At 40.0% G+C, this 27,291-nt stretch overlaps 1 protein-coding gene across 15 annotated transcripts in view; it reads right to left on the bottom strand.

The window, feature by feature from the left end:
* The window catches only part of HUWE1 (HECT, UBA and WWE domain containing E3 ubiquitin protein ligase 1), a 175,053-nt gene that overhangs the window by 21,159 nt on the left and 126,603 nt on the right, over positions 1-27,291 (bottom strand). For 12 of the 15 annotated variants that reach the window (XM_060183492.1, XM_060183502.1, XM_060183503.1 and 9 more), the window contains 18 exons: positions 26,569-26,927; positions 25,381-25,576; positions 22,674-22,841; positions 19,843-19,988; positions 19,345-19,411; positions 16,784-16,998; positions 13,801-14,012; positions 13,178-13,360; positions 7,829-8,001; positions 7,334-7,482; positions 6,517-6,592; positions 5,582-5,680; positions 4,862-4,995; positions 4,492-4,660; positions 2,964-3,192; positions 2,213-2,391; positions 1,854-1,943; positions 1,537-1,691 (listed from right to left, as the gene is read on the bottom strand). In XM_060183492.1, the coding sequence (XP_060039475.1) occupies positions 1,537-1,691; positions 1,854-1,943; positions 2,213-2,391; positions 2,964-3,192; positions 4,492-4,660; positions 4,862-4,995; positions 5,582-5,680; positions 6,517-6,592; positions 7,334-7,482; positions 7,829-8,001; positions 13,178-13,360; positions 13,801-14,012; positions 16,784-16,998; positions 19,345-19,411; positions 19,843-19,988; positions 22,674-22,841; positions 25,381-25,576; positions 26,569-26,927 (2,999 nt within the window). The remainder of the gene's footprint in view (positions 1-1,536; positions 1,692-1,853; positions 1,944-2,212; positions 2,392-2,963; positions 3,193-4,491; positions 4,661-4,861; positions 4,996-5,581; positions 5,681-6,516; positions 6,593-7,333; positions 7,483-7,828; positions 8,002-13,177; positions 13,361-13,800; positions 14,013-16,783; positions 16,999-19,344; positions 19,412-19,842; positions 19,989-22,673; positions 22,842-25,380; positions 25,577-26,568; positions 26,928-27,291) is intronic. The other 3 variants (XM_060183497.1, XM_060183504.1, XM_060183505.1) reach the window with 3 other exon arrangements.

Genomic DNA, 27,291 nt, shown 5'->3' with positions numbered 1-27,291 from the left:
AAAGAAAAAGGCATTTAAATTACTTTAGGTCTGGTCATCGGATGTAACTCCAACACAGTTGTGAAATCAATTGAATTTCCTTTGTACTTTTTCATGTCTGTCTCTGTCTTTCTCTGAATTTCCTTTCCTTAGGCTAATTATGTCCACTTCAGCTTCTCAATCATATGCTAGGCTGCTTTATTTTTATTCTTTTTGAGGTGTTTGAAACAGCATTATTTTCTATTATGCAATGGTTCTATACAATAGTATTTGTGAGGACTAAGTGGTGACACACCTGGGTTGAGTGCACACATTACAGTGCACAAAGGACATGAGTTCAGTCCCCTGGTCCCCCCCTGTATGTGGGGGGCTTAAGAGGTGGTGAAACAGAGCTACAGGTATCCCTCTCCTCACCTCTCCTTTCTCTCTCAATTTGTCTCTATCCAAACAAGTTTTTTTTTCAAAAAAAGTATTTGTACCCCCTTCTTATCCAACAGACTTGTTGATCATAATTTAATCAATTAAAAAAAGCATCTGCTAGATTAAGCTTGTATATCCTTAATTAAGTTTTTCTTTCTTTTTTTTTTCTTTTGTAATTCCAGACTCATGCATATACAATTCCACTGTTCCTGGGCCAAAATAAAGCTGAGATTTCTCAGTATTTTTATTTGAAATAGAAGGAAAGCCACTTTAGTACTGTTCCACCATCCACAGATTCTTCTGGTGCCATCCATGGTGTTCCCATGTGGTGCTGGGGTTTGAGCCCGATCCTCACAAAAGGTAAACAACTGCGTGCTTATTGAGCAAGCTATCTCCCAGTACTTGCATCTTAACTTTTAAAAATATCATTTGTTTATTTATTGGATATATACAGCTGGGGACTGAGAGTTTGAACCTGAGTCTTTGCACATTGTAGTATGTGCACTCAACCAGGTATGTCACCACCCAGCCCCCCCCCATATCTTAATTTAATCTGACACCTTCAGTGCTAAGTAGGATACAATAAAGTCTTTCAATCAAGTATTTTAATTTCTTCATAATTATATCAGCTTATACTTCATGTATTTTAAAGCTACACTGCTGGTGGTCTGGTAGAGGTTTTTACAAACTGAGTCTTCCCTAGAAAATGACTTGTGGTGATGGGGTTTAGGGGAAGAATGTTTCCCCTGATCTGATACCTAAGTCATTTATTCAAGTCATGGAGTGGGGCCATCTTGTTAAGATTTCTCCCATAGTCAATATATGACTGAACCACAATGATCTTAGTTAAGATCATTTTTGTCTAGTCACAGAAGGAAGAGACTCCATAGTATGACTGGTGAGTCAGAAACCACTCTGGTTTTGACATGACAGTAGAGAAATAATTTTCCCACAAGTGCTAACTTCTTTCTCCTAACAATCATGTGAAGTTGTCAGGAATCTTGAATGGAAATTTTTTTAAGTTCACTGTGAACAACGCTAGGATTCTTCAATGACTCAGGGTGACAGGTGCATGCTAAAACTGAATGAAAGTTAAAGCAGACACAAAGATGAATCTGCTCAGTCTTTGAGAATCACCTGTGCACTCTGATCCTTGTTCTCCTTATCTTCTTTGCCTTTGTCAGTTATTTTTGTTTCTTCCTCAGCCAGTTGTTTCCTGCGTTTCTCCCTCCTTTCCTCCAGCTCCTCATCCCTCAGGAATTCCAGGTGATTGACAATGGGCACTTTAACAACTGGATCAAAAAGGCAAAGATCAGAGGCTGTTCTTGGAAGGTGGGAGAGGAAGTCAACAGGCAGCGATTTGTAGCCACAGAGAACCAGAGAAACAACCTTTCATGCATGTGCTCCACCCCTGGAAGGCTCACCATTTCCCTGATCATCAAGCTGCTACACACCTGAAACACAGTCGTGCATGCTCTCAGCATCAAGAACTTTGCATTCCTCTGTCCAGCGGGTCAGGGCTGTGGGGATACTGGACAGGGTCCCTATAGAGGAACAAAGGAGAGTCAAACTCTTGGCCTTGTCTTGTGTGAACGGATCCAAGTCATGGTATTTCTATAACAGAACCCAGTCTCCATTATATGGCTTGCAGATCACAGGTATCAAGAGAGAAATGTTTTTGATGCCCTTGGCTAGGTCACTATAGCTCAGGTTGCTATTTTTTTTTTTCCTTTTCTTTCTAGGCATGGCAGATCCTGTTCTGTTGTCCTGCAGCAGGATAAACTGCACTCGCCTGTTCACCACACAAACTTGCCTGCTTGGCTGGTAGCTGTGCTTTGGTCATGGAAAAAGTCATCCAGCAGTTCATCATCAGACCTGGCAATGATGTGGACGTCATCATTGCCAACCAAGAGGCGGGCCCGGCCCCGGCTTTGTAGGGGAAGACTGCTGCTCAGCTGAAGAATGTCAGCAGCAGCAGAGGGACCAAGCAACCTGTGGGGCAATGGTAGGGTAACACAGTCACTGCATATCCGTAGGGGTCTTGTAATCTGTTGTTGTGATATCCTGTTTGTAATCTTTAGGAAATGCATAATACTATCATGTCCTTTATCATAAAGTATAAGTCTCAGTTACTTTTCAAATTATGTCAGATGTTTGAGAATTTCATTAGGGCTTGTGCTGTACCTTATTCCAGTTTCTAGCACTGTCACTGATAATTCCAGGAACGGTGTTAGGGTATAACACCTGCCTTGTATACTATCAAAGTAGTCATGCACTGACCACTATGATCCCTACATTCTTTCACTTCTACCTCTAAGCTTGAGGGCAGGGATTATGTCCTATCATTAAAGTGTTATGTACTTGGCATATGAAATTCTTAGTAGTGCTGAATACTAAGCAAGAGAATTTGGTATATAATTTAGTATTATTCTTGCAAAAGCTGCATATGTAATCTGCAAAAATAACAAATGCATTATTTATGTGTCTGACTAGAAAATTTATGTGTTTCCCCAAGGACAAGACAAGGCTGAAGTTCAATGAACCCAACAATCTTTCCAACTCACCTCTGGAGTATAAGAGGAGGGTTGGGCTGACGATTCCCAGGGTAGTGAACATGAATGGTGTGGCCGGTATTGGCTGTTAGTTGCCGTAAGGTTCTCTGACTGCGCCCGATGCCCTGCGTCAGACGTGTTGTAGAGGAACCACTGCCCAGTGTCAAGGAACTGTGGTCAGCATGCCGTACCATCAGTGGGTGGGTGGTAGGGATATTTCCTGGGGATGGGGGGATGTCTGCTGCAAGGACAACATGCAAAGGAGTCAGTGCCCAAAACAAAGTTCTTCCTTCCATGGTTGTTCAAGCAGAACCATGTCCCCTGGGCCTTACTTCCTCACACAGAAACCTGACCTTTGTCTTTCTCCCTCTTTCCTAAGCCTCATCTGTGTCACTGACACTAACTTATCTCATGCCAGCATTTCTCACCTAGATGGTGTAACAGTCTCCTAAATGGTACCTTCTCCCAATCCATTCTCAGCTCTATAGCCAGTGATTCTTCTAGATCCCCTAGAAACATGCTGTTTCCACTACCTCCACTCCTTTCCCTCTTCTTTATCTGCTCTTTTTGTTCATGTTTACTGATTCTACATATCGGCTTAATAATCCTCTACTCTGTAATTTTTCCCCTATATAATCTAGTCCCTACTTCCTATAATTTCTAATAGACCATAAGTTTCTATGAGAGAAAAGTATTTTTATTTTTTACTGCACTATCACTAATAATTAGAACACAGTGCATACGCCTCACATTAAATTGCTGTGTAGGCTAAACATAAGACTCATGGAAATTACAAAAATAAAGAGGTCCACAAAAATGAGGTAACTTAAAAATTATGTAATCGAACCCATTTTTTTTTCTTTTCAAACTTTTTCATTTACAGGCGATAAACTGAGGCTCAAAGAGGTAAGAGACTACTTGGCCAAGACAACAGACCAGAACAGTTCAGTGTACTCTGCTTTATCATGCTTGTGATTTGGGGGTCAAGACCTGCCTTCTCAAGAAAGCATTATTTTAAGAACTTGATGCTAGAACTGAACTTTGACGTTGATGGGGGAGGAGGGAAAGAGATTCACTCTCTCTTCTGAAAAGACGCATCCTTGATGAACAGAGTGAATGTGCTCAATTCTACTCCCCAATGCCAAGCTCAATGGTGCTCATCCAAACTCTCAAGATCCATTGTCACAGACATAAGGATTATTGGTTGCCCTGTCACTGTAGAGTGCACATGGGTGCCTGATGCAGTCAACTTGGTCCCCCCCCTTTTTTTTTAATTCACGCAAATCATCAAGTTGTCCAGGTTCTAAAATGGCTGTCTATTTATTGAGGTGGAGAGAACAAAAGCAGCCTCTCACATTTCCTTCTTCTAAGGATACTTATTGAGAGAGATGGATTCAGATATCCCTTGCCCCAGGAAGTCAGCATAGGTAAGGAAGTGCTATCTGTATCAGATTGATAGCTGCTCTGGTTCACTGCTTGGCTTACCCTAAAGAAGGGTATAAGAATTGAGATAAAACCCAGCTGAGCCCCTGTATCTTACTAGCACTGGAGAACATGTTGTCAAACTCAATGATGAGATCATCCTCCCGGTCAAAGCGCTCAAATCGGACCAAGGGAGAAGCGTTCATATCAGGGTAATCCTCATCCAATTCCATTTCAGAGCCATCGTCGTCATCGTCTTCATCTCCCTCTTCACCTTCATCATCCTCCTTAAGGGGAAAATAGGAGATGGAGAATTGCTGGAGGTAAGGGTTTGCTGGAGGTAAGGGTTTGCTGAAGTCTGATGTATGGCCATATTTTTGCATGAGGGAGGGAGGCGCTGAAGCTAGCAACCCAGACTGTTGGTTTTCTCTAGTTGTGTTCCCATGGAAGAGGTTGTCTGAACCAACCCAAACACAGTCCCCCCTCACCTGATCATCTTCCTCATCTTCCTCCTCCTCCTCCTCTTCATCCTGACTATCATCCTCATCCTCGTTACTGCCACTGCTGTCCTCTTCCTGAGTGTGCTCCTCCTCATCCTCAGGGTCCAGGATATTCATGGAATCTAAAACAAAGGGAGCACATTGGAGGACTATACTGAGTAGCTAGAAAACAGGCTACCGTGAAGGTCGGCAGATTGAGTGGGAAGGCAATGGGATATCTGACTCTAGGAGAGGAAGAACCAGATCTGGGGTGATAACAGACTTAGCAAGCCAGCCCTGATTCCCTGAGAGCCAGTCAAGGCAGCAACATGCTGAGCAAGGTGGCTGAATGTGGAGGCTGGCTGGCTATGGGGTGATTCTTGAGGAGCCATGGTCTAGGACTTGGCCAAAGTCTGCTGGTGGCCCCTTGCCTTTCAGCCCTACTTTGCTATTGACTGCATCCTGCTGGTAAGAGGGAATCTGGAACGATGATAGCAGGTAGGTGAGAAGAAAGTGAACCAAGTGAGAAGTGACAATTTTTGGGCAAGCAGCAGTAATGTTATTTGAAAAACTGGCTGAGGATAAAGTGGATGGTGTGTGTCAGCACATGCAGACAGATGCTTCCTTATTCTGCACATGTGGGCAGCTGCCTTGAGGAAAACCCTAGTGTAGTGTCTGTCAAGACGTGCAGGGCAAGAAGGGAGGCCTTTCTGGCCTCGGCACTCTCACCTTCTCTGTTGGCCTGCAAGGTGGAAGCTTGGCTGAGGTTGGAAGGAGCTTCATCCATCAGCACGTCCTCTTGTGATTCATCCTCTCCACTTCTGCTCACTGAAGGTTACAGAGCAGAGCCTTCACTGAACAACAGAGGACTTCCCTTTCCAGATTGGGTGCGCCTAAAGTAGCTATGCACACCCAGCAGATATTCACTTTTTTTGGTTGGATGAGGGGGAAGACCTGGCTGGGTTCTTTGCTGTTGACTAGCTAGGTGAGCTTGGCCAGTCACTTTACCTGTCTGAGTCTCAGTTTCCTCATCTGTAAAATGGGATGATCACATCTACCCTGCCAATTCTCCTAATTGTGAAACCACAAAGAATAGTAGGTGTGAAAAAAAGCCTTGCCAAATTTACAAACACATGTCTACTTTCATGTAGTCTTTGATTTCCTTCATTAGTAAAACAAAAACAACACAACTCCCATTGGAGCCAGGTGACAGCAGGCTGTCTTTCCACTTTTCCTCTGAGTCATAAAAAGGGCCACCCTTAGGGTAATGGTCACTCTTTTTACACTATTGAGATTCAGAGGCTAAAAGCCCCCGGATTTCACTGAAGATCTGAAAAGGAAAGCACTTTCTCACTTTATAGCCTCTACAGCCTGTTCTAGGTCTTCATGACTAAACACTATGTGCCTGACAAATCAACTACACTGATGGCCACCCCCTCTAGTAACACCCCCTCCGCCCCATAGACAACACCAGAGACCCACCACAAGTCTGTAGATGGCTTAAGAATTTCTAATCTGAGAGACCATTCTACATCAAGATAAGCAGCAATCTAGGCTGGCTATGAGCCCTTAGGCAGAGCTGAGCAAGCAGATGATGAGAAAAGGATCCTCCCAAGACAGACTGAGGCAACAGAAGAGGCTATACTCAGTTCTGGGGCTCTCACCTATAATTGTACTGTTCCCAGATCCGCCATCCCTCTCAAGCAACTCATCTATCAGGTCCTCCAGCTCATTCTCAACCTGGAGAGAAATAGAACATATACATGGATGCACACAAGTCTATCATTGTACAAGCACTGAAACCCTTAAAACAGCCAGCAAGGAAATATACCATTCTAGGAAAGGGTGTCAGAATGTTACATAAAATACCATACACTTGGTACTTACAGCACAGTAACTACCATGTGCTGTGAATCCACACTCAAACTTATCCTTCAAATGGGTCCTTATCTGAGACCAGGTCATGCTTTATACTGTCTAGGAATACATGCAAACCACCTTAGAGCTAGCAGGTTAAGGCTGTAGGCCTCATGTTGTTTGGTTTTTAAACCAGTGTAATCCATCTCCAAAAATTACAATGCTTTGATTAAGGGTCTTTTAAAGACTGCCGTTTGAATGCCTCAGTGAGATCACAACAGTGATGTTAAGGAGTTCCATTAATGACCAAAACCAAGAAATCAAAGAACCTGGGCCCAAATGGTGCACAGGCCAGCTTCCTCTATCAACATTTCACCTGTGCTTATTTTCCTGTTTGGATCTATTTCATTTCATTTCATAGTACATGGAATCCTGACCACACCCCCATCCCTCATTTAATACAATTCAAGCATATTTGCTGAACATCTACTAAGCACATCACCTGCACTCCTCTGCAAAGAAGATAACATTGATGCAAAGATCTCAAGTACTCACCCACCCACAACACTTGGGGATTTGGTTTGACGCCGCAATAGGGGTATGCTGGGTGATCTGCCTCCCTACCTGCATCTCTTGTGAACTGAGCACCTCAGGTTGCCCAGCAATCACCACTGAGTCGTTTTCAGCCTCCCCATCCATGATATCCCCATCTGCCACCTCTGTCTGAGTGACATCATGATCCTCCTCCTGCACTTCTGCTTCCCCAGGCTCGCCTGAAAACAATCAACCAACCAGCAAAATAATCAGTGCCTATGTACAGGGCACCACAAGGCAAGCATGAAGACAATAAAGCCCATCCCCCGGGCAAGTTTGCAAGTTCTCAAGAGAATAAATGAATAGGTGACAAAGGAAAAGACAAGGCGACGTGCGAGGCCAGCAAATACAGCTGTGATTTTAAGGAATTCTATGTGGGGCAGAGTTCCACACCAATAAAACAGATCTCTGGAAGGCCAGCAAATTCTCAGGGAAACAATACCAAGTCAGAACAGCTGTGAAGCCATGCCCATAACATATCTCTACCCACCAGTCAGTTTTCTAGTCCTCTGGCTGATTCCCTACCTGGGTCCTGCTGGTTGCTACTGGAGTCCTGAGAGGCTCCTTGGGCATCCTGCTCAGACTTGCTCTTGCTGGAAGCACTCTTGCTGCCAAAAAGGCTACTGGGTTGGTTCACAATCCGGGAAAGTGTTTCCAAGGGCTTCAAAGCAGCATTGACTGTGTTGGCCATGTTGGGACTGAGATAAAGATACAGAATGCACTGAACAGAAACGTACACTAAAAAAAACCATGCTCATCAGAGAAACAACTGTTCCCAGGGATTGAGCATGAAAGGTGTAAGGTAGAGTTTGCGAAATCTTGTTGTAACAGAAGGTGTTAAAAATTACTAGAATCAATACCACAGGTCAATTATAAGTCATCTGAGCACTAAAATAAAGAATGTTGGAGAGGCAGCATAATAGTTATGCAGCTTTCATGCCTGAGGCTCTGAGGTCCCAGGTTCAATCTCTAGCATTACCATTAAGTCAGAGCTGAGCAGTATTCTGACCTTTCTCTCTCACTAAAATAATAGGAATATATATATATATATATTAAAAGGAATGATGGCAATGGAATTATAACACATCAGATATATAAATGTAATCTGAAAATTTAAAAAAGTGTAATCTGAAAACCATAGTAGTACAGAAGCAGGCATAGGAAAGTTTTTACTTTAAAAAAGATTGTCTGATAATAATTGGGAATTTGACAGAGGCACAAAATCAGAACCAGCAATATAAGTGACCCAGGCAAAAATCACCAATGAATGCTTAAAACTACCAAGTTAAAAATCTTTAGGGCACAACATATTCACATAATCCTTACATGAGCTCAAAGCATTATTTCACAGATGATTTATTACATGTAAAGGGAAAATCTACAAGACCAAATATAGTATAACCAACAATGAGGTAGCTTGGTACTGTCTTCTGAGATGATGTAGTAAGGAAGGTAAACATCATCTGTACAATTATTTTAGCCAAACAAATTTAATCTGGACCTAACTACCAGAAAGCAATGAGATAAATTCAGATTATAGGATATGCTTTAAGACGTCTGGTCTCCTGGAGTCTTTTAAAAAGTCATATATCATAAAGACAAACACAACAAAAGAGACATTAACAACCAAATGTAATGCATGAAGTCTGTCTGATGCTGGATCAAAGCACTCTGCCCCCAGGCTATAAAGACACTCAGTATAATTGTATTGAGTATCAGTTATAAATTTCTTTGGATACAGTGAAGGTATTCAAGCCAAGTCGGGGAGTATTTCTTATGAGATATGTTGAACTATTCAGGAGTTATGTATCATAATGTTTGTAATTAAATTCAAATGATTTGGCTGCGGAAAGGAGTGAGGAGAAACTAAAGTATATAGGACAACATGTTACCCAATGGCTGACTTAGATGAGACAGGGTGCTTATAGAGCTGCTGTAAATTTGAAGTTTTCAACATTTAAAAAAATGATGAGGTTGTATCAGAAAGATCAAAGAAGTTATACTGAGAAGTCTCGGGACAAAAGTGTCATTTCAGCACAGCAAAGAATGATGACCATAGCAATCCAAATAAATCAGTAACTGGTTATTAATATAAAATTTTCAGGTGAATACATAAAGGGTGAGCTCACTCATAGATGTGATCTAAGAAAGACAACAAAGGGTGAAATCTCAATGAACTGTGTTCTACTGCAGTAGATCTGGTGAATCAGAAGAGAGAAGGGTGGAGTGCTATGGGAAGGTTAGACAGAACGGGATGATAGTTTGGAGGGTTAGATGTACTGACATCTACCTTGGCAAAATGTGTAAATGTACTCTCATGACAACAATTCCCTCAATAAAGTGATACTGAAGTTGAGAAATAGAAAGTCAGGTGAGGTTTAGGGTCTTCATGTTGGAAGAAGCTAGGAAGTCTATTTTAGGTATATTCCAAGGGGCCCATGAGTTTATTAATTTTTGCCTGAGCCTGACAGCTAACATGCAGGTGGGCTAAAAGTTTTGTCTGGGAAGATGATATCAGAGTTAGACATAGGACTAGAAAGCTGGATCAGGGTGGACAGTAGCTCCCAAATATGAGAAGAGTATATAAATACCATTAAGTGGATACTTCATCAATCTGACCTAGGGCCCAGGTCTATTCATATTTAGCACAGAAGCCTGTATAACCTCTGCATTCCTAACTGTCTGAACTCATAGTCAGTGGTCCTGATTATTAAACAATTTGTTCTGCTTTATATCTTAATGCTTTTCAGCCACCAACTTGCAGGTGCTACCATGATGCCAACATGACTTCCCTGGGCAGAAGACTTCACCAATGTGTCTGGAACCCCACATCCCCAGAGCCCTACTTCACTAGGGAAAGATAGAAACAGTCTGTGGTTATGGAACAACCTGTCATTTCCCATGTCCAGTGGAGAAGCAATTACAGGAGGCAGACTTCCCACCTTCTGTACCCCAAGTAAGGATCTTTAGTCCTTACTCCCAGAGGGATAAAGAATAGGGAAGCTTCCAGTGGAGGGGATGGGATATGTATTTCTGATATGGAATTATATGTATTTCTGTATGGAATTGTATCCCTCTTATAATCTTGTTGATCATTATTAAATCACAATAGAAAAATAGAAAGTCAGATAAAACACATTTAAGCCCATTTTGGACTTTACTCATACAACTGAAGCTAAGAGGAAAATTAAATTTCCACCCCTGCATTTCCATAAGAACACTGTTTCTGGGTGACCCTCTTGGACAGGGGCTATATCACAGAAAAACTCAGTGACAGAAATCAGAAAGTTGTGGCTAAAAACCCATTCAAAGAAAAGGTTTATTAACTACTGTTGTTGACACTGTTGATAAGAAATAAGACACATTATGCAGTGTCAAAGTAATGATACAAGATACTTTTAGGGAAAGGGGGTTGGTGGGGATTATTCTACCATAGAGGTGAACATTCTTCTATTAATGGCAGTTCAAAGACATGTCTCCCCATGATGTAATATGAGGTAGCAACCTAACCAATGTTTTTTTATTTATTTAAAAATTTATTATTCTAATTTGAAAGGACAAAGAGAAATTAAGGGGGGAGGGGAGTCAGAGGGATAAAGAGAAATACCTGCAGCACTGCTTCACTGCTTGTGAAGCTTCCCCTCTGCGATGGAGACCATGAGCTTGAAGCTATGTCCTTACACTTGGTAATGTGCGTTCACATGGTGGCCTGAAACAGTATTAATTGTGCCACTAACCTAAAGCTCTAACTCCAAATTTACAGAAAATAACAGGCAGTAAAGGAACAAGCTAAACTATATTGTAAGGTGAAGCTTTCTTTGGAACAGCAGGTTTGGTTATTTCAATAAGTGTTATGAGCAATAGCAACAAAATGATGATTAAATTATTTAAGAATCTGTTAGAATAATGGAAAATCAGAAAATACAACCAGATGAAAATACAAGATCTGTAATTACAGTTTATACAAAAATTTTAGAAGCTGAATTTGCTCTTCCCACCATGTCACCTATCAGGTTTTCCTTTTAATTTTTCTTTACTACTTTTTGTTGTTGCTAGGGCCTCACAACTCTGGGTTAATCTTTTCACAGAGAAGAACAGAGGTAGACCAGGTATGGGGGAAGCAATAAAGCTTTTCCCAGTGGTAGAGGTCAGGCTCTAACCTGTATTATGTGAATGATAAAGCACACACTTACAGGTATGCTATCTTGTGGTCCCTTTTATTTATTGAACTAGCAAAATAGCTCACTTGGATAGTGTCCTGCTTTGCCATGTTGTGTGTAATCCAGGTACAAGCCTGCACTCAAGGAAGCTTTGTTGCTGTGGTCTCATTCACTCTCTGTCATTCTCTCAAAATATGGATTATAGGGGGGGGGGTCGGACGGTGGCGCAGCAGGTTAAGTGCACATGGTGCAAAAGTGCAAGGACTGGTGCAGGGATCCTGGTTCGAGCCCCCCACTCCCCACCTGCAGGGGAGTCGCTACACAGGCAGTGAAGCAGGTCTGCAGGTGTCTCTCTTTCTCTCCCCGTTTTCCCTTCCTCTCTGTTTCTTTCTGTCCTGTCCAACAACATCAGTAACAACAACGGCGACAATAATAACCATAACAACGATAGAATAAGAAGGGCAACAAGAGGGAAGAAAATAGCCTCCAGGAGCAGTGGATTCATGGTGCAGGCACCGAGCCCCAGCAATAACCCTGGAGGCCAAAATAAATAAAAAATATATATATGCATTATATTTATTAACTCATACAAGAGAGAATCAGAGCATCACTCTGTGCACATAATGCCAGAGATCAAACTTGGGACCTCAAAAACTGAAATCTGGTGTTCTACCTGCTGCAAACCCCCTGGGCTACTACACAGTCTTAAAATAAAAAGGCTAATTTTATTTCTTTTTTTAAAAATATTTATTTTATTTATTTATTCTCTTTTGTTGCCCTTGTTTTTTATTGTTGTAGTTATTATTGTTGTTGTCGTTGTTGGATAGGACAGAGAGAAATGGAGAGAGGAGGGGGAAGACAGAGAGGAGGAGAGAAAGACAGACACCTGCAGACCTGCTTCACTGCCTGTGAAGCGACTCCCCTGCAGGTGGGGAGCCGGGGTTCGAACCGGGATCCTTATGCCGGTCCTTGCGCTTTGCGCCACCTGCGCTTAACCCGCTGCGCTACAGCCCGACTCCCGCTAATTTTATTTCTAATGAGGAAATGTTTTACTAGACTATTATGGTCACAAGGCTATGATTTCACATCTCCCCCAAACAGACTGCAGTTCACATTACCAATTACCAAAATGGCTTCTCCTTCCACTGGGTTCCCAACCTCCTCCCCATTCCTTCCTCCCTTGTGAGTCCTCAGAACTACTGAAATAGACCAATTTACTAATGCTTCACCCCGTATGTTCCTATGTTATGTTTCTTTGATTACTAGTGAGATAATCTGTTATCTACCACTCTCTTAGATTATTTCATTTAGCACCCCTCACTAGTTCCATCTATGTAGCAAAAAGTGACATATAAAAGGTAAATTTCTTTTCTTCTTTCCAGGGCACTGTTCAGCTCTGACTCATAGAAGAAATGGGGATTGATCCTGGGAGCTCAGAGCCTCGGGCATGAAAGTCAATTGCATAACCATTAAGCTTCACTGCAGCACAAAAGGTTACTTCTAATGAAAGGAGGGGAAACTGGGGTGTGTGTGTGTGGGGGGGGGTGAGGTGGGATTTACTGATTTAATCTCTTAAATTTGCACTAAATGAGGCCTAAAGAAACAAAAATGCCTTGCTGAAAAACCCACAATAATAAAAACTCAGGTTTCCTTCTACACTCAAAATATGACTGAAGACCTGGGGTTAGAGGTTAGAGCCTTAGAATGATCTTACCTGGACAGGTCCAGACTGTGAGGCACTCTGGCAAGGTCATTAACCAGCCCCTTCTTCAGAAAGAGTCGAATGATATTGTTCATGCCATTGTGCTGAGTCTTGGCTGTGGCACTGCTATAGAAGCTGGAGGTGGAAGGGCAGGACTCCATGATGGTACTGATGATACACATTACTGCTTGAAGCCTGGGAGAAAATTTTGATACCTCTATCATGTGAATATAGTCCATTTGTAGGACATCTTTATGAAACCCACTCAGAGAAAACTCTGAGTTCTGTGTTTACTTATTTTTTTTTTCTGGAAGTAACAAATGAGAACTCATTCTCTGGGTAACAGCAGTCTTCATTTTCTTTAAGAACAATTAAAAAATACTGAATAACCTGTTTAACTCATTGACTGTCTTAGAAAAAAAAAAAAAACTCTCCTACAAGTTTTTTACTCACTTCCCCAAAATGAAATTTAGTATTAGTATTATATTTTGATACATTAGAGCTGCCTGAAAAAACTAGACAAAATATAAACATTATAAACAGTTTTCTTGGTCAAGTTCAAGAATTTCAAGGAGTCAAGAATGGATTAAGAGGATGCTATCAGTTATCAACACTAAGTCAAGCACAAATTTTACCTGGCATGTTTCTCTGTACTCTCAGTCATAGCCAGTGCCCGTCCCAGGGCTGCTTTTACTTCATTCACTAGGGCCACCTGGGCATCTGTGCCACTGCCTGCAGCAGCCAGGCTTGCAAGGAATAGGCGAGCCAGGGCAGGTGTGTCTTTGTCTTCTGCATTCTGGGTATGTGGGAGTAGGTGGTCCAGGACAAAAGCAAGTACACTGCAGTCCTAGAAAGTTATTAGCCATGACATTTACTCACAAGTATGTTTATTTCATTTACTCACAAGTATGTTTATTTCATACTTAATGTATAGTAACAAAATGCACATATAGAGTTGATCCCTGAAGTAAGTTAGTGATCACCATATTTACTTTTTGATAACAAAACAAAGGTTTTAAGGTACAAATGAGTAGCAAATCCAGATTTTATGCTTCCAAGTTCCATTCACCCCCCCCCCAGCACAAGTTTATATATGTTCCTTCAGATGTTAAACATTTTAACTTGAGATAGTCAACAGAACTATTCACAGTATATAAAATAATTAAGACACATTCATTATTTTTCCCATCTGACAGTTGGGTAGTCTGAGGTTCAGTAGAACAGGATTTGCACAAAGAACTCAATCAATGGAAAACACTGAAATCTTGATTCCTAATTTTGTGTTATATAGTCCTTCTTGTACTGAATTAAATCTTAATAGTCAGTGATAGCTATAATATGTCCAGAATATTGCACTAGAAACTGGTATAAGCCATAGATATTTATATCCAAAACTACTCTCAATGCAGGCTTAATTAAAAAAGAAAAGGTCTAAAAATATGGAAGGAAATTTAATCAGGTTCTTCTTTTATCAAATATTTCTGATATCACTCAAGCAGATTTAGGCCAAAATTCACTGAAAAAAATTTTGGAGCTAAATATACTGGGTATACAGCTATCAATATACTAAATGCCACTTACTTTCTATAAGTTTATATATATATATATATATATATATATATATTAAATAGAGCACTGCTCAGTTTTGGCTTATGGTGTAGGGTTTTGAACCTGGGACTTTGAAGCCTCAGGCATGAAGGTCTCTTTACATACTATTATGCTATCTACCCCCACTGCCACTCAGTTATTAGTGCTTTATTCTAAGTAAACTTTACTTCAGTAAAAGTACATTCAAGAAGCCCAAAGTTTGGAGGAAAATTTGCAATTTAAGAAAACAATATGATCAAGTAGACAGGATTTAGCTTTGAAATCAAGAGACTTGGGTCCAATTCTGTAGCTGTTACTCTTTTAAGAGCTGTTACTCTTTAAGCACGTTACTAACCTCTCTGAGCCTTCTCTTTTTCTCTGCTAAGGGGAATAATACCAAAAACCTTTTAGAGTTGAGATGAGGATTATCAACAGAATTTGTATAGCACCTGTGAGTATCTTGTACTAGTATGTCCTTAATATATATTAAGAGGGTATTGAATAACATTATAAAAAATGTATTAATCCACAAGTATTATTATAAATTATAACTACAGCTGGGAATAAAAGCTCTGAAATGTGGGCCAGGAGATAGCTCACCTGGCAGAGTGCCTACTTTACCATGTGCAAGGCCCCAGGTTTGAGCCTTGGCACCACATGCAAGTACCATGGCACTGAGAAAAGCTCCACAGATGGTGGAATAGTGCTGGTGTCTTTCCCTGTTTCTCTCTCTGAAATAAAATGAAGGGGGGAAAAAAACAAAAACAAAACTCGGGCCTCGGTCATGGGTGGCACACCTGGTTAAGCACACATTATCATCATGCAAAGACCTGGGTTTGAGCCCCTGCTCCCCACCTACAGGGAGGATGCTTTATGAGCAGTGAATCAGGTCTGCATGTGTCTATCTTTTTCTCCCCATCTCAATTTCTCTCTGTCCTGTCTTAATAAAAACAGAAAGGAAAACAACAACTCAGCTCAGAAGCAATACAACTGTGCAAGTCTCAGTCCATGGCAACCACCAGGCAAAACCTCTGGAACACCTAACATTTAGTATTATCCACAAAGGACTTTTATCCAGAAAACATAAGTAACTCAAATAAATGAAAATAGCAAATAATTTACAACATGTCACAAAAGAGATTATTCAAGTAAGCAATTAGACCACTAAAAAGCCACTAAAATGGCGAGAATAAAGGAAAAATATGTTATTAAAAGTGTTGTCTCATATTAAATTTTAATTTGAATATAATTCCTATTAAGAATTTTTCAACAGCTCTACTGATCAACATGCACTGCTTTTACTTATATGATCCACAGATTGCCTGCCGAGTTTACATTTTCTCTAACAACCTCACTCTTCCAATATAAAAGGAATAAAAACCAAGAAATATCTTTGACATTTCCCTCACCTTCCATATCCAATTCACATTCACCTTTATCTTCAAAACTTACCCATTTCACCTGCTACCCGCACGCCCTCCCCTCCCCACCACAATTTAACCAAGATCTGGCATTACTCAGATTACTACACATCAGTTTCTTAACTAATCTGTCATGATGATCTTGCCTTCTATAGCCGCTACTGTTTAGAACAAGTGCTTTTCTATAAAACAAACTGTAGAAACTCAAGTCTTAGCAGAAAGTCAAGTCTGACAACTCTTTATTCTGTGTCTTAAGCAGGTTCTAGGGAGTTAGGCGGTAGCGCAGCGGGTTAAGTGCAGGTGGCTCCAAACTCAAGGACCGGCGAAAGGATCCCAGTTTGAGCCCCCAGCTCCCCACCTGCAGGGGAGTCACTTCACAGGAGGTGAAGCAGGTCTGCAGGTGTCTATCTTTCTCTCCTCTCCATTTCTCTCTGTCCTATCCAACAACAATGACATCAATAATAACTACAACAAGGGCAACAAAAGGGAATAAATAAATATATTAAAAAATTTAAAAAAAGAAGGTTCTGGCTCTTATCCTTGGGTTGGCATGCACAGGTTATTAGTAACCATAGCAGACATTCACATGGCAGTATAAAATCTTTATTACCTCTTTGATCAGCTCAGACTGGCCCACAGTGTAGCTGTAGTTGGCAATCAGCGTAGCAATACCAACATAAGATCTCACTAATTCTGCCAGAAGACGAAGAATAGTAGATGTGGGCATTAAAGGTTTGCTGCCCTTTCCTTTCTGCTTGCCTTCCTCAGAGGCCCGGTCCCCTTCTTTATCTTTCTTCCCATCTCGAGCCTCCTCTGGTGTTGAAGCTGTGGAGAAAAAGCCAAACACTGTTTCAATTTTACATTAGAATACTGGCAAAAATTAAGCTGTAAGTGGAAAGTGGCTACTTTACACCAATGGCAAAATCTCAATGTCTTTCTCACATTTCAATGGAAGGTTAGATTAAGTTAGAACAACTCATCCTGAGACTTTAAACATAGTAAAGCAGGACTAGGCTTTGCCAGAATGGTCACATACCACCCTTCATTTCCCACCTCTATTACATAATTCTATAACCAAGAAACACTGTAGTTATTTTCCAAATACGCCTGGTCTTCTTTAACTTTTTCCTTTACCAAAATGTCTGTCTGGCACACATTTATTATCTAGCTCAGCTCAAATGCTTAACTCTTCCCTCTTAAAAAAAAAAAAATCAAGGGGGTTGGGCAATGATGCTCTAGGTTAAGTGCACAAAGTACAAAGCACAAGGACACACACAAGGATCCGGATTCAATTTCTCTCTGTTCTATCTAAAAAAACAAAGGAAAAAAGTGGCTGCCAGAAGCACTGGATTTGTAATGCAGGCATTGAGCCCAAACATTAATCCTGGAGAAAAAAGAAAGAAAGAAAAAAAAAAAGATTGTCCTTCCTTTCAGCTGGAGCAGCCATCATCCAGTAAACTGCCAAAATGACTAACACAAAGGGAAAAAGGAAAGGAACCCGCTATATGTTCTCTAGGCCTTTTAGAAAACAAGGATTTGCTCCTTTGAACACATATATGCGGATATATAAGAAAGGTGATATTGTAGACATAAAGGGAATGGGCACTATTCAAAAAGGAAAGCCCCACAAATGTTACCATGGCAAACCTGGAAGAGTCTACAGTGTTACCCAGCATGCTGTTGGTATTATTGTAAACAAACAAGAAAAGGGCAAGATTATTGCCAAGAGAATTAATGCTCCCATTGAGCATATTAAACACTAAGAGCAGAGACAGCTTCTTGAAATGTGTGAAGGAAAATGATCAGAAAAAAAGGAAGCCAAAGAGAAGGGGATTTGGGTTCAATTGAAGTGCCAGCCTGCTCCACCCAGAAAAGCACACTGTGAGAATGGAAAGGAACCAAAACTGCTGGAGCCCTTTCCCTATGAATTCATGGCATGATCAATATAAAAGCCTAATAAAACACCTGAACTATAAAAAAAAAAAAGATGCATTTCATGAAAGGAACATATACTACATTATTGAACTGAAGGTTTTACACATGTAAACCCCTCTGTTTTTAATTGCCACTAGGGTTATTCCTGGGGCTCAGCACCTCCATTACAAATCCATTGCTTCCCGGGGCCAATTTTTTTTTGTTTGTTTGTTTGATAGGACAGAGAATTCGAGAGAGGGAGAGATAGACACTTGCAGTACTTGCTTCACTATCTGTGAAGCTTCCCCCCTGCAGACTGGGAGCTTGGAGGTGGGAGCTCAAACCAGGTCCTTATACATAAGGTGCTTAGTCATGTACGCCACTGCCTAGCCCCATCATGCAAGTCTTGTAGTCTACCCACTAAGCCAACTTTCTAGTCTGCTTTTCTCTAGAAATGCTTTCCTGTCTTACCCAGGCATACTGATTATGTACCAATAGCTTATCCCAGTATGCTTCAATATTGAGTAGTCACTCACTAATATGTGTTAACTATTTGTTAATTACTAAACTTTTAATTTATCACCAGGGACTAGTCTGACATTAAATACAATATAGCCTAATTTCGATCTCAAAAGATCTTTCCCTGAAGGGTCTCACTGGAATTTTGTCCACATGAAAAAAAAAAATAAATAAATGCTGTGATCCGGGAGGTGGCACAGTAGATAAAGCACTGGATTCTCAAGCATGAGGTCTCGAGTTCAATTCCCGGTAGCATATGTACCAGAGTAATGTCTGATTCTTTCTCTCTTCTCCTACCTTTCTCATTAATAAATAAAATCTTCAAAAATAAATAAATTGCTCCCACATGGCATTTTTCTGGTTTAAGGCAAATAGCCAAGAGATTCTTTTGACACAGCTTCAAGGCCAAGATCCATCATAGAAGTCTTAATAGCTAGAAGTGTCACTGACACCAAAGCTTTTAAGGCAGCAGAGAAATCACTGAAAGAAATATATGGGGAGACTTAGAGTAGAACTAAAGGATATTACCATAGCAACCACTGCTGAGTTAAGTGACAGTTCCATTAACATTAGCATATATAAACCTTTTATTTACAGAATACTGCACCTCTTACTTAGACAAATAAACATGCCAATTATGTCTATATTTCTCTACCCCCTGCCTAAGACACCCACAGTTTCTTCTATTTGCCCTCTCAAGAAACATGAACAAAAAGAGAGAGAAAAGAAAAACATTACCTTCTCCTTGGGATGTCACAGATGTGGGAGTCTCAGTGGAGGCACCATCTGCTGCAAAAACCTGACTCTATGGAATAAGAAAATTCCTGAGCCATTATAAATTAAAAAAAAAAAAAAAACTGTACCTACTCCCAAAGCAAGATTCCTTCCCAGAGTACTAATTGTGAATGCCAGGTTCTCTTCGGACAATGTTTTAACCAATACTTCTATTGCAGTACTAAAATCTATGGAGTCATGCTATAGGCTATAAACAAAGTGACTAAGTAGTTGGGGAGAAGAAATGGGGAAGATATGAATGAAAAATGAGCTAAGGAAACATTTCTGGTTCAGGTAGAGAAAAGAAAATCCCTGGGACACCGCAATTTCATGGAACATATGCTTGATAACTATATCAAAGCTCTTAACTTCATAATTTAATTCCTTTGCATAACCACAAATTCTGAAAATACAGAGGTATCAGAATGAGAGATGAACGATAGGCGGTTAGAATTTACTTACATTAATGGAAAAACCTGACTGTGTATCAAAGTCACTGCTCTGACGAGTAAGTGACCTGTACTGCTGATATACATCATCACCCATATCTTGCAGGAGCTGGCCAACCTCCTGGGTCATAACCCCAGGTTTAGTATCAGACTTATCTGCTAAAAAAACAAAACGAAACTCTTATAACTATGCAATACCTACGTGTTATATGGTAACTTAGTCAATTTCATTCTAAAATTATCACAGCTCTTCACACAGTGATATTCCCAGGCTTTTATTTAAGAGGAGCCAGTTTGTTACAGTATAAACAAGATAGCCTAGCTGAAATCTCATTCTGTCATGAGTCTTATAGCCAATCTATGTGTTTCAGTTTTCTTATGTCCCTAGTAAACCTAAATGAACACACCTGATATTTATTATGTCTCTTGCAGTGAGAGAACAGTAAACAGTTGCTACTGTTACATTGTGAGGTGGGGAGGAAGGATCTTCCAGATGGGTTAAAGAATTGTGGTTGCAGAAGCATCCAGGAGTTCTATATAGGTCAGAGGAATATAAAGACAAAAAGCACTCAGGATTCATTTTTTCTTGATTAAAGGTACTATTTAGTTTTTAGCAACTCCTTTAAAAATTGTTTGTGACGTGGCCTCACACTGGCGCGATGCCAATGGCTCTGGACCATTTTTTTCAAAAAGAATTTAAGTTACATAGTTTATTAGAATAAACCAGTTAAGACATAGTCATCACCATGAGAAGAGATGGGCAAACAGTAAAAAGGAGCCATCTACCTTACAGGCAAGATGGAGGTATGTCAGGAGAGAGTAAACTGACTTTTTCATGTTTTATTTTTTTTAGATAAAGAGTGAAAGAGATAGCACAGACTTCTCTATTGGTGTTGTGGTATTCCCATAAATTACTGGGGCTTAAACCCGTGGCCTTGAGTTTAGTAGGGCATGTGCTCTACTGAGTAAGGTATCTTCAGGCCCCCACATATTTATATTTGAAAGAGAGGGAGATTAGAGCACTGTTCAATTCTGGTATATGAAGACGCTAAGTATTAAACCGGGGCCACTGGCATGCAAGTCCTGTGCTCTAATAAGCTGAAGTCAGTCATCTCTTTGGCCCAGTGGTTACTTTCTTTAGAATTTATCAGATAAGCATGCATTGACAGAAGTACTTGGTTAGAGTGAAATCTAGGGTTCCAAGTAATTCACTTATGACTTCCAGAACTTAAAAGCAGCACCTTAACTAGGAATAAAGATGGACTGTGATGGTGTTCTCAAAAGTCAGGAATCTACTCATATCTTTCAATATTCCTTTGCACTTCCTTGGAAGTAAAGATACACTGTTTCTGAGATATTGATGCGCCTGATAGAGCACACACATTACTATGCAACAAGACCTGGGTTTAAACCCTGGTCCCCTACCTGTGTGTGTTAATTTCATGAGTAGTGGCGCGATGCTTGAAGTCTCAGTCCCCCCAACTCTCCCTTTACTTTCTAACACACACACACACACACACACACACACACACACACACACACACACACACACACACACACACACACACACACACAAATCAATGAAAGCCTTAGTGATAATTCTGATGGCAGTAACATTAATAATCAATAATAAAAATCAAAGACTTGCATAAATTCAAAAGGACATATGCTCCCACATGATTACTGAGGCATTTTTTTTTCCTCCAGGGTTATTGCTGGGCTCGGTGCCTGCACCATGAATCCACCGCTCCTGGAGGCCATTTTCCCCCTTTTTGTTGCCCTAGTTGTTGCAGCCTCGTTGCGGTTATTATTGCCATTATTGACGTTGCTTTGTTGTTGTACTGAGGCATTTTTATAGTAAAGACATTTAAAATATTTATTTGATTTTTAAGACAGAAAGTAAGGCAGATCAGAGTACTATGTGACATATGTGATGTCGGGACCTGAATCAGAGGTTTCAAGTAGGTTAAGTCCCGTGTTTTACCCAGTGAACCACCTCCTTGATTGCTAAAGTGTATTTTTTTCTTTTGAATGCATGAGAGCTGGTTTTGATCCTCAGCACCACATGTTATATACAAATAGATAAATATATTTGGTACTGCTGATATCATGTATAAGCAAACATTTAAAAAAAACAACTAGAGACATGCTAGTATTTTTTGACATTGCTCAAGATACATGCTTTTATATACAGATGCACACATTCTGAATAGAGTACCACATCTCGGGATACTGTTGGTACTGAAACGGAACTGAACCCTCGTGCATGTAAGTTCTCTATACTATGGTTATTTCAAAAGCCTCTAATGTTTTTAAATCTCTTTCATTCTTACGTCTAAGTGGGACATAATGTCATAGGACAGAACTCTGGTAATTTCACCCAAACCACTAGAGTCTTATTTAAGATAATTAATTTTTTAAAAAATATATTATTTATCATTGAATAGAGACAGAGAGAAATTGAAAGGGGAGGGAGGATAGAGAGGGAGATACAGAGACATCTGAAGCCCTGCTTCAGCACTTGCAGGACTGCAGGTGAGGACCAGGGGCTTGAAGCCGGGTCCCTGCGCACTATAGTGTAAGTGCTTAGCTAGGTGCCTCACCACCTAGCCCTTATTTATTTTAAGAATATTTCCTGTACTCCCCATAGACCCCCAATTAGACACTCTGCTTTATGACTCACTACCACCTTCACATCTGTTATACTGTACTAAGCGTCTTCAGAAGTATACCGTTTCTTATTCATCTAGATTCCCAAAGTATAAGCACAGTACTCCCTAAGCCACAAGCTTTGAAATGAACAAAGAAAAGTGCCCAGCCTTCTGAGGCAAGCTAGTTACATACCTTCCTCTGGAGCATGGTATGCAGCCAGGGCATTAAGCATATCATAGATCACATCCTTGATAGTCTCAGGAATCACAGGCAATGGTGAGGGTTTTAAAGGGGTTGTCTTCACCAGCTGTACAGCATTAGGACCTTTAATTCTAAGATTCTCAAATTCATCATCTGATGCTAAGCCAAAATGAGAAAGAAAAAAAAAAAAAATCAGTTGAGAGCTTGTATAATGTACCAGCTTTGGATGAAAGGACATTTCTAAATAATATCCAAAAAGCCTACAAGAAAAGCTGACTTTTACCTTTCCCAACCCCTAGAGGATTTAGCAACCAATAGTAAGGAAAGAGTGCAAGGCTTAGAGTTCGAAAGACTTAGTTTTGAAATGATTTTTACAGGATCAGATCCTAAATTAAATGAATAAACATAATTGGGTGCTTCTTAAATTTTGAGGATTAAATGAAACTGCAGATAAGAAACACCAAGCATATGGGAAAATTGGACAGCCAATTGTAGAAAAGTGAAACTAGGACATCACCTAACACCATACACCAAAGTCAAATCAAAATGGATCAAAGATCTGGATATTAGACCCTAAAGAAAAATTTATAGAAGAAAAGACGAGTGAAACTTTGCAGAACCTTCACATCAAAGATGTATTTGTAAACTCAACCCCATGAGCATGGGGAGTGAAAACAAGAGTAAACAAATGGGATTACATGAAAATAAAATGCATCTACACATCAAAAAACAAGCTATAGCCCCCACACCTACGGACATCTAATCTTTGACAAAGGTGCCCAGACTATTAAATGGGCAAAGCAGAGTATCTTCAACAAACGGTGTTGGAAAAAATGGGTTGAAACATGCAGAAGAATGAAACTGAACCACTATATTTCCCCAAATACAAAAGTAAATTCCAAGTGGATCAAGGACTTGAATGTTAGACCAGAAACTATCAGATACTTAGAGGAAAATATTGGCAGAACTCTTTCTGCATAAATTTTATTTATTTAAATTTTTTATTTACAAAAAGGAAACACTGACAAAACCATAGGATAAGAAGGGTACAACTTTGCACAATTCCCACCACCAGACCTCCATATCTCAACCTCTCCCCTGATAGCTTTCCTATTCATTATCCCTCTGGGAGTATGGACCCAAGATAATTGTGGGATCTGCATAAATTTTAAAGACATCTTCAATGAAATGAATCCAGTTACAAAGAAGACTAAGGCAAGCATAAACCTATGGGACTACATCAAATTAAAAAGCTTCTGCACAGAAAAAAAAAAAAAAAACCACTGCCCTAACCAAGAGGTTAATAACCAAAATATATAAAGAGCTTGCCAAATTCAACAAGAAAACAAATAACCCCATCCAAAAAAATGGGGAAAGAACATGGACAGAATATTCATCACAGAAGAGATCCAAAAGGCCAGGAAACACATGAAAAAATGCTCCGAGTCTTTGATTGTCAGAGAAATGCAAATAAAGAAAATAGTGAAATACCACTTTGAAATGAGATACCACCCAATTTGAAAAAAAAAAAAAAGTGGGTCAAAGAACTAAACAGTTCTGTAAAGAGGAGATATAGACACATGAAGAAATGCTGCATTTCACTTCTCATTAGAGAATGCAAATTAAAACTATATGGAGATACCATCTCACACTTGAGTGAATGGAATTTAGAGATCTGATATACATTAATTTGCAAACAAAATAAAACAAGCAAAAAAATCAGAAACAAGCTAATTGTTTCAAAGACTTCTAAGAATTATGGTGGCTATCTGTGGGAGGTAGGAGGGTGGAGATGCAGAAGTTTGGTGGTAGGTGTGGTGTGGAACTATATACTGTAATCTTATATTCTTGAATTTACTCTTAATCACAAATAAAAACAATGTATCCATGTGTCAACAACTATACTGTAATCCTTTAACAACACACCCATAAAGAGTTGGGGAAAAGAAGTGCCCAGTACAGAGAAAGATAGTTGAAAGGTCAGTAAAATAAATGTACTTAAGCTTTTCATACAGAACTATGATTTTCTATCCCTAAGTACATTTAATGCTAGAAGAAGTACATTTAACCTGTACTTGCTAAGATTAATGTCTTTCTACATAATTATAACTCAGCATCCAAGAAATTTAACAGGGATGCTACATTATCTAATACACAATTAATATTTAAGCTTCTACAAACATATATCATTTGGATGTAGAATCCCTTCAGGGTTGTTCATGGTTTGGTTTATCTTTCTCTAGTTTACTTTTATCTATTATTATACCCTTGCACTTTCCCCACAACACTAATTTTTAAAAAGACTATAGGAAGGTGTGTTACATCCATATCTCTATCTGTTTCTTTATAATTATATATAGGTCAAACATTGTGGGCAAGAATACACAAATAATAAGGTGCGCTTCCTGTGGCAACATAAATCATAATTCCATGTGTCCCTCCCTCAATTATCACTCTATCTGTAAATCATTCACTGTATTGTATGTTGTCGTCACAGCAAGAACTTTACGATGGTATCTCTGGCAGATTTACCATAGGCATAGCCAGATAAGCTACTGAAATAAGTACCTCTGAAATGACCCATATGATCTCAGTCAGTACCTCAATACTTGAAGACTTTGCAAGTTACACATCTCCTCACAGAAAATCTCTGGGATTTTATCAATCATATACTTTAAGATCAGAAGGTGAAACTAACCAGTTCCTGAGCCTCGGGGGGCTGGAAGGGCAATGCGGATACAACAGTTGGCCACTTCTGTAAAAATGTCTGGATTACGACATGCAGCTGGCCCAAGGACCCGAAGAATGTAGTTAATCTCTCGAGAACCAAGGCTGCCAGATACAACACCAGAGGTAGTGCTACCAGCTCCACTTGTAGCTGCTGAACGAACCACCTAGAGGGAAAAAAATTTAAAAAGGAGAAGCACTGCATATTAAAGATCATTTTCTTAAAATACATTTGTATTCAAGGAGGAATAAAGAAGGATTAAATACTAACCCAGTTCTGCATCAAAAAAGTGGATGACAGCTTTTGATTTTGGGAAGAAAGGCACACCTTCACAAATGTGGCTTATACAAAAAGCATAGCATTCAGTACACATCAAACTATCACTTAGACCAGATGAAATGTGATCTTTAGTGAAACTGGGAAAAGTACGAACACCATTGATATGATCAGATTATGGCTACTGTATTAAGTGCCACCTAAGCCTTCCCAAATGTTGTTACAACTTTAAGAGTAGCTAAAATTCTAAATGTATCCAATACACATAATTTTTATAAATAGACTGAGATAAATATGATGTACTCCTAAGAAGGGATGGTGTTTAGGACATAAACTTGGTAGATGACATCCCAACAGATGGTATAGTGACCAAAGTATAAGGACCTAAGTTTGAATCTTGGTATCGAATGTGCTATATTGATGTTCTAGCTCTCTCTTACATAATTATTTTAAAAATCTTTAAAGAAAATCTGGATGAGGGCTGGGTTGTGGTGTACCTGGTAGAATACACATGTTATTATCATGCCCATAAACCCAGGTTCAAGCCCCTGGTCTTCACCTGCAGGTGGTGGGAAGCTTCAGAGTGGCAGAACAGTGTTGCAGCTGTATTCCACCTCCCCCACAACCAAGCAAGCATCATGTGAGCATTAAGTCCCAGAGATAACTCTGGTGGAAAAAAGAAAACTGATGAAACAAACCTACATAGATAAGAACTATTAATAACTTTTGGGTAGAAAAATCTATATATGTAGCTATGTACCACACAAGAACAAGAGAGAGAGAGAGAGAGAGAGGGTTTGTTTTAAGGCCAAGGAGAACAAGTCATGGTATAAATCTTTAAAAAAAAAAAAAAAAAAAGCATCTGAAACTGAAAAGACCCACCTTCTCCATGGTATGACGAAGCGTGCAGGGGTCTTCAATGATGTGTCTTAAGAGAAGAGTGACCAGGGGAGTAAATCCATTAAAGCCTGAGCTTTGGGTTAAATTCAAGATCATGCGAGTACTCTTAAGCTCTGCAAACATCATGGCATATTTGTGGTCTCGGGTAAGCCTCAAGCAGAGGCGAAGGGTGGCATGCAAAGTATCAGGGTCCACAGGTACTCCTAACATGCTGACGCAGGCGCGGATTAAGACAGTCACCATATCCTCTGTCAGACCCTGGATCAGAATTTCCCCAACTTTTGTTTCTTCTAGGCTTGTTTCCTTTTCAGTATTTGTATTTTCCAGAGCCAGGGGGCTATCTACAAATAGCAAAAAGTTCATATACTTTAACTTAACATTTCCATCCAGACCTCTACCTCCTATGTAATCATTCAAGCACTTGGTTGGTGTTAAGAGAGACATGCCAAACACCAATTCTTAGAATTCATAGACATAAGCAGTAACTGTAAGAAACCAAGCAATTAGAAACCACTCATGACATTAGTGGACAGAGCCATATACAATCTATAAATACATATAAAACTTTATCTAAAACACTCCTTGAAAAGATTCAACTAGGGAGTTGGGCTGTAGCGCAGGTTAAGCGCAGGTGGCGCTAAGCACAAGGACCAGAGCAAGGATCCCGGTTTGAGCCCTGGCTTCCCACCTGCAGGGGAGTCGCCT

The sequence above is a fragment of the Erinaceus europaeus genome, chromosome X, assembly GCF_950295315.1.
Source record: "Erinaceus europaeus chromosome X, mEriEur2.1, whole genome shotgun sequence".
Lineage (NCBI taxonomy): Eukaryota > Metazoa > Chordata > Mammalia > Eulipotyphla > Erinaceidae > Erinaceus > Erinaceus europaeus.
This window is presented reverse-complemented; position numbering and strand designations above follow the sequence as displayed.